Source organism: Littorina saxatilis, linkage group LG10, assembly GCF_037325665.1.
Source record: "Littorina saxatilis isolate snail1 linkage group LG10, US_GU_Lsax_2.0, whole genome shotgun sequence".
Taxonomy (NCBI): Eukaryota; Metazoa; Mollusca; class Gastropoda; order Littorinimorpha; family Littorinidae; genus Littorina; species Littorina saxatilis.
In genome coordinates this window covers 28,082,131-28,090,369 of record NC_090254.1, presented here as the reverse complement: position 1 = coordinate 28,090,369, position 8,239 = coordinate 28,082,131, and the positions used below count along the sequence as shown (strand labels likewise).

At 41.4% G+C, this 8,239-nt stretch overlaps 1 protein-coding gene across 2 annotated transcripts in view; it reads left to right on the top strand.

Annotated features, from left to right (window-relative positions):
* The window catches only part of LOC138978548 (small cardioactive peptides-like), a 58,282-nt gene extending 50,043 nt beyond the window's left edge, over positions 1-8,239 (top strand). Inside the window, exons 2-4 of one of the 2 annotated variants that reach the window (XM_070351295.1) lie at positions 1,791-1,820; positions 6,878-7,141; positions 7,666-8,239. In XM_070351295.1, coding sequence (XP_070207396.1) covers positions 1,791-1,820; positions 6,878-7,141; positions 7,666-7,725 — 354 coding nt within the window. In that variant the 3' untranslated portion in view covers positions 7,726-8,239. The remainder of the gene's footprint in view (positions 1-1,790; positions 1,821-6,877; positions 7,142-7,665) is intronic. The other variant, XM_070351296.1, reaches the window with a different exon arrangement.

Sequence of the window (8,239 nt, the reverse complement as noted above, 5' to 3'; positions counted from 1 at the left end):
TCGTCGCATACCGAGTCTGGGTGGCCGAGTGGTAACGCACTTGCGCTCGGAAGCGAGAGGTTGCGAGTTCGACCCTGGGTCAGGGCGTTAGCAATTTTCTCCCCCCCTTTCCTAACCTAGGTGGTGGGTTCAAGTGGTAGTCTTTCGGATGAGACGATAAACCGAGGTCCCTTCGTGTACACTACATTGGGGTATGCACGTTAAAGATCCCACGATTGACAAATGGGTCTTTCCTGGCAAAATTGTATAGGCGTAGATAAAAAATGTCCACCAAAATACCCGTGTGACCTGGAATAATAGGCCGTGAAAGGTGGATGCAGCGCCTAAAGGCAGTCGATCAACTGGCCCATGTGAATGCGTGATATATGGTGTAAAAATTCCATCTCACACGGCATTAATAGGTAACATGCGCCTTGAGTCGCCTTCTGTGGTGAGATACGTGCGCGATATAAATCCTCGTAAATAAAATAAAATAAATAAATACCAATAATCAACTACTTTCGTGATTCGGATTTCTTTTGATGAATTCATTTCTTAAATAGCCACCAGTGGTATTTACGAAATTAATTCATAAAAACTTCCCACTGTGCACAGAGATCACCCACTGTGTTGATTTTTGGTATGTGACTTAGTGCCTAACTGTTAATACAGGAAGGAGTGTGCCTTTAAGGCAGGATTCATCCAGCAGAATATTCATTTTGGGAGGACTGTGGTGAATTTTGATCCATTTTCTTCTGTTTTGTTTTGTTTTGTCTTTAAACTTGTAGTTCTTTTTCTTTCACTGGTTAGTTACTGCAGGCATTGTTTTGCTAAAAATTACGATACTTTTTTTTCTTTCTTTTTTTTTCTTCTTTTTCGGTTACTTTTTTGATTCATAGAGCAAGATTGATCCAACTTTTCTTTAAACAATTTTGTTTTGCTTTGGTTTGATACATTTTACCCTGTTTCAAAAGAGCGACATACGACAGCGATTGTATACTTATGTCTATTCTCGGACATGGCAGATTGTGAACATTTTGATACAGCAACTACGTACATATTACTCAACATGCATATTTTTCAGAGTACGATCACTTAAACTTATTCTGATGCCATTTTTAAAAATGGGGGTAATTAAATGGTACGTTTTGCAGGCCTGTGCAAAAATGGCATGGTCAATTGTTTTAATCGTATGTATCGTGATTGTGGGGACTCTGCTCCGCATTGTTTCATTTTTTTCTCAAATTAATAACCAGGAAATATGTTCATGCGAATTGAGAAACTGGTCTAATTTTAGCCTACGAAAACGTCATGTATTTACGTTATTTCCAGCCATATCAGAAAGACACGTTAGAATAATTCAAATAAAACACATACTCACAACAAACGTATACCAGGGATTTACACCACTTACAAAATAGATCCTGTGATTGTAATTGATTGGACTGACACCTCATTCCATTACCTAACCCTTGTTTATACGATTCTTGGCATTTCATCATATTCAAAATTCTGTTTCATAAAGTCTGTCCGGTAGATGTCTCTAATTCGTTCACACTTGTTTCAACACATTCTGAATATTAGCGAATTTGTTTTTGGGGGTCAATCGCTGTCGCATGTTTTTGTGTTGAAATTATTTCTTTCAATTATCTTGAGTTTATTTTGTGTCATTATTATTTCTTTCAACTATCTTGAATTCGTTTTATTATAATTTGATCATGCGTTCCATACTCCGATCTGTTTACTGACTGCTTTGTTCAATTTGTATTATTTTGTGGTAATGAATGCCACTGTTTTTTGGTTTATTTCAGTACGTTGCGTTTCCAAGACAGGGCCGCTCTGTAAGTTTTATTTGTTTGAATATGTATGTCTTATAATTATGTTTTGTTTGGTTTATTTTTACATCACACACACAACAATACACGGCAATTGTTAACGAACCTCTGCTCTCACTAAATCCAAATTACACGCAGGCACAGACCTTTTACTTATTATCGAACTATCGAAACTGTTGTCTGTGTGGGTACCTGTGTGAGTGCGCGTGTGTGTGTGTGTTCGTGCTTTGCTGTCTCTCTGTCTGTCTGTCTCACTCTCTCTCTCTCTCTCTCTCTCTCTCTCTCTCTCTCTCTCTCTCTCTCTCTCTCTCTCTCTCTCTCTCTCTCTCTCTCTCTCTTCCGCAATGCGCGCGTGTGTGTGTGTGTCGTTATGTGGTTGTGTTTGCGTGTTGGGTTGTTTGTGCGTGTCTACGCGAGCGTGCGCGTCCATCCGTTAGTCCACCTTTCTGTCTGTAACGCAGTCTATTCTCCCGACCCATTTGCCTTCCTACACGAACAATAGTACTGATTGTGTTTGTTTGTTTGTTTGTTTGTTTGCTTAACGCCCAGCCGACCACGAAGGGCCATATCAGGGCGGTGCTGCTTTGACATATAACGTGCGCCACACACAAGACAGAAGTCGCAGCACAGGCTTCATGTCTCACCCAGTCACGTTATTCTGACACCGGACCAACCAGTCCTAGCACTAACCCCATAATGCCAGACGCCAGGCGGAGCAGCCACTAGATTGCCAATTTTAAAGTCTTCGGTATGACCCGGCCGGGGTTCGAACCCACGACCTCCCGATCACGGGGCGGACGCCTTACCACTAGGCCAACCGTGCCGGTTAATAATAGTACTGATGATGAGAGGGTGATAAAATTCAGCTGTAGCTCTACGGAACTGCTTGTCATGGTTGCCTAGCATGCCACAGGGTTATAGTCGTTCACTGATGATCCGCCAAAACAACAGCACCCAAAAAAAAACTGTTTTAGGGACTAACTAATTATATGTAGGCTTTGTTTTTTTCTCCCGCCTATCCCCAAAAGGTTTTGATTTTTGGTTTTCTAGCTAATATATTAACTTTATTTTTCTCTCGCTTTTATTCTAAAAAGGTTCTGACTTCCAACAGAAGAGAAGAGGAAAATAAGCATTCCCTTTGAACATCGACCGGGTCCAACTGAAACGCATTCATTAGACATGGTGGCAGTTAGCGAATCTCTAGTGGCACAATCAAACATTGATGTCGCTGATGATATCTGGGGAGTGGGGAACTCCTATCCTACCCCCTCTCCTCCCCCTCCTCCTCCTTTTACGTCTCCTATCCGTCCTCGCCCGCCCTACCCCTCCCACACTCAATCCACCCCGTCTAACGCCTACCCTCAGGAGACAGCCACAGCCAGCGGTTTCAAAGAGAACCATTTCCATACAGTCGGATTTTTAAAAATGTTCCTGACAGCCGCTTGTTCGTATGCATCAGCGGAGACCGTGGAATCGTGATTTTTGATGGGAGAAGCTATGGTACTCTCCAACACGATCAGTAATTTGGGATTGTTTTTGTCCTTGTTTCATGTTAGATAGATGGCTCATAGTTCATCTAAAGTGGTCATGGTGTTGAGTTTTGTGGTGAGATAATATTTATGTATGGTCAATCTGAAATAACGATACAAAAAATGTTGAACCGATACAGGTACGACTGACACCAGAAACCCTAAAGAAACCCGGTATAGGAATTCGTACCGGTACATATCTCAACTACATACACTAATCTTACTATTTATTTCAGAAAATAGTAAAAATCATTATTGTAGCCAAGGTCATTTAACGGTCCCAGGAATGATTTGTGATTTTTTTGATTTCAACATAATTATGTTTTACTTGCTAAAACGCAGGTTCTCTTGGGAAATCAAAACGCATAACGCTATTCTTGAAAATTAAAGCAGTTTGAATAATTGCTGTTGTTGGATGTAAATGTGAAAATGTTTTCTCTAAAGGCACTGGAAAAAGGAACGGCTTTTTGTCTTCTTTTTATATTTAGTCAAGTTTTGACTAAATATTTTAACATCGAGGGGGAATCGAGACGAGGGTCGTGGTGTATGTGTGTCTGTCTGTCTGTCTGTCTGTGCGTGTGTGTGTGTGTGTGTGTGTGTGTGTAGAGCGATTCAGACTAAACTACTGGACCGATCTTTATGAAATTTGACATGAGAGTTCCTGGGTATGAAATCCCCGAACGTTTTTTTCATTTCTTTGGATAAATGTCTTTGATGACGTCATATCCGGCTTTTCGTGAAAGTTGAGGCGGCACTGTCACGCCCTCATTTTTCAACCAAATTGGTTCAAATTTTGGTCAAGTAATCTTCGACGAAGCCCGGGGTTCGGTATTGCATTTCAGCTTGGTGGCTTAAAAATTAATTAATGACTTTGGTCATTAAAAATCTGAAAATTGTAAAAAAAAATAAAAATTTATAAAACGATCCAAATTTACGTTTATCTTATTCTCCATCATTTGCTGATTCCAAAAACATATAAATATGTTATATTCGGATTAAAAACAAGCTCTGAAAATTAAATATATAAAAATTATTATCAAAATTAAATTGTCCAAATCAATTTAAAAACACTTTCATCTTATTCCTTGTCGGTTCCTGATTCCAAAAACATATAGATATGATATGTTTGGATTAAAAACACGCTCAGAAAGTTAAAACAAAGAGAGGTACAGAAAAGCGTGCTATCCTTCTTAGCGCAACTACTACCCCGCTCTTCTTGTCAATTTCACTGCCTTTGCCATGAGCGGTGGACTGACGATGCTACGAGTATACGGTCTTGCTGAAAAATGGCATTGCGTTCAGTTTCATTCTGTGACTTCGACAGCTACTTGACTAAATATTGTATTTTCGCCTTACGCGACTTGTTTCTTTATCACTTCTGTAGGCCGTAATGTGTGTTTTCGAACACTTTTCTCATGTTTTCAAATATTAGAGTGATATAATTGTTAAAAGACCGGTAATCTAGGGGTAATTTTGTTGTCGGTTTTGCTTGTTTTGTTTTGTCCACTCTCGAAACATAAAATTAAAAAAATATTTCCCGTCTGTAAAATTGTGCACTCTTGTGGATGTTGATCATTCAATTGTTAATGCTCTATTGATGAAAATTGTTGGGGTTCACAAGGTCGATTGATTGATAATTTTTTGCAGTACTTGTCGTCAAAACTCCTTGGGCAATGGTGTTTTGAGGGCACAGCTCTTCACGTGTCAAACATTACGCTCATCATATCAGACCTGGCCAGGCTTTGACACGGGATACGGCCAGCCCTCTACTTGGACACATACCGAAAATCAAACATCCTGGCTGCTTTTATGCATAGCGTTATTTTTTTATTTATTTTTTTTTTGAAGGGGGGGGGGGGGCCGTTTCTGTTGAGAAATTATTTCATCAAAATATTCCAACTTTTTACAGAGAGCATCCTTAATATATTATATACGGTATATAACTGTTGATTTTTAGTGCGTGTAAAAAAAAACCTGGCCAAATGTAAGATGGTGAGCCAAATCGTTAACAAGGGAAGGACTGTGCCTTTAAACCGAAGAAAAACACGATTACGCATAATTTACGTTTTAATTCACTGGCGGTTTGCTTTCAGTTAAGTTCTGGTGAATTGTGGGTTTTTTCTTTTTAAGGTGTTGTCCCTCTTCCGTCACCGATTTGAATATGCTGAAAAGTTCAATTTCCCCATTCTTGATTTTCTATCACGTTTGAAATCTGGAAACGCCTCGTTGTCTCTCTGTCAATCTGTTCTGACTGTTTGCTTGCCTGTCTGCTTGCATGTCTTTGTTTGACTGTCTGTCTGTCTGCTGGACATTCTTAATCTCCCCCTCCCCTCTCTCCTTCTCCCCTTTCTCACCCCCCCCCCTCCTGCCCTCTCTCTCTCTCTCTCTCTCTCTCTCTCTCTCTCTCTCTCTCTCTCTCTCTCTCTCTCTCTCTCTCTCTCTCTCCCACTCTGTCTCTCTCTCTCACTTTGTCTCTCTCTCTCTCTCACTCTCTCTCTCTCTCTCTCTCTCTCTCTCTCTCTCTCTCTCTCTCTCCAACCTTCAACTACATCTATTTCTCGTCCATCCTCTCGGCCACTCTTTGTTTGGGACTAGTTGATAGGCCTTGCTTCTTCTCCCTCCATTACCCCCACCCCGACTCCAACCCCACCCACACCCGCACCCACCCCTCCCCAACACCTTTCTCCACCGCATTCCTCACGCGCATTTGGAACCGGCGCGGGTGGTCTCATTGAAACAGAGAGACAAATATAAAACACATTACCTCCAACTCCGGCAGGACTATTCTCTCATTCTTCCCTCAGCTATCGGCAGTGCTAGCCATGTTTGCTGTCCTCATATCTAGAAGTGCTGGTCCGTGTCGCTCCGTTCCGTAACAATCGTCGATTCTCCCATCCATGTTTTTGACACAACCGCTCGCTCAAAGAGCAGCTACGTCGTCAAGTCTCGGTAGCCCGGTGCACTTATCCTGACTCCTCAATAGGAGAGCGGTGTTGATGGGAGATGAGTGGGCTCCCTTGAGTAAAACGGCGTCCCTCGTTGGGCACTGTTGTATTGACTGCTTGCATGTTGCGTTGGCAGGCATGGCACAAATAAATATCCACTGATTTATTAGTATTTGATTTATTCCACGGGTACGTCACAGGGACAGATTTGATGCGCTCCCCCTATTGGAATCGGCGTCCTTTTGTTTTGTCCAGTCCTTTTGTGTTCGTTTTTGGATGTATGAGATTGGGTTGGGGGTATTTGTGTGTGTGTGTGTGTGTGTGTGTATGTGTGTGTGTGTGTGTGTGTGTGTGACCTGGATCAGTGCGGTGTTTGTGTTGCCTTGTTTGAGCGGTTATTTGCGCTCGCCTGTATATGCCTTGTTATCATTTACGCCTGGTCATGTGTATATTAGAACGTTTGATGACTTCCAAAAGCAGACTCGGTCAAATGATGAATGATGTATATTGATGTTACCGTTGACTATTTACACAGCCGCAGCATGGGTCCAAACTTTGGTCACTGATCATGCACACTTTCTCTCACCAGGCTTACATCGCCTTCCCCAGGATGGGTAGAGGCTACCTTGCCTTCCCTCGGCTGGGACGCTCCGGAAGTGACGCAGGGCAAGATGGCGGCGCGTGTTGCAAGACGGGACTGAAGACGGAGTGGGTGCTGTCGGAGGACGGAAAAACGTCCCAACAGAACGTCTGCGCCGCCGACTCCTGTTGCCAAGGGTTACAGGAGATCGTGGGAGAGAAACCTGACGGTGCCTACTACTCGCTGTGCATCCCCTCCTGCTCCGCCGATAGCGTGAGTGTTCACTTGGACTGACTGAATGGATGGATGGGTGGATAGGTGGATAAGTCCATTGATGGACGGACAGATTGATTGTTGGATGATCGGTTGCTTTGATTCCTTCGAACTAATGAGAGAATGTATTTATTAAATGATTTTAGTAGGAAAAGAGGAAGGGTAATAGAGAGTGAGAGCTTTTGTGCTGATTTATGATCTTATTTCATGTGTGTATTTGAATGTGTAAACTGATTGAGTCAATTTGCAAAATGTACATGTTTGACTACTCTATCTGTTGCTTAAGTGCACAGTCATGAATTTGTCTTTTCTTTGCGATAATGATCGGCAAAACTCACACACACACACACACACACACACACATACACACACACACACATACACACACACACACACACATATATGTACACACACACAGTCACACACACACACACACACATACACACACACACACACACACACACATACACATAGATTTATTTTCTGTTTGTTAAATTTGATTTTGTTTTCTATTTGTCTTACAGAAGCTCACTAGCAGCAGCGAGACTGTTTTGAGGAAGCTGAAGAGGATGCTGGCCAACTGATGTGACGTCACTTCCTAGCATGCAACACTTACCGGAATTTCCGGTGATAAACATTCTCGTTGAGGCGCTTCAGAAAGATTAGGATGTGTTTAAAATAGTGAAGTTGTAAAACGTTTACATTAGTTTACAAAAGTACCCTGTCTAAAAATGTCATAAATTCAACGACAGGGAAAAAACAGTGTTGATCGTTATTTTTTGTTTGTTTTGAATTTCCCTTTTCTCCTTTTTTTGTGGAGGGTGTGGTTGGGAGGCAATTTCGAAAAAATCGAGTAAAGTTCACGTCTTTTTCAAGGTACAAGAGTTTCATAATTTTAGCAGACATGCTAGTGATAAATTCTCTTTTGATTGACAAAATGAAAGCCCTAGTAATAGTAAAAATGTAACTGTTTCGTTCATATTTTTGTTGTTGTTTCTTTAGCGAATCGCTTAAAAGTATTGAAAACAATTATAGTAAGCGAGTAAGTTTATTGTAATGTTAAAAAAAAGAAAATTGCGAATAAACTATTCAGCGCTA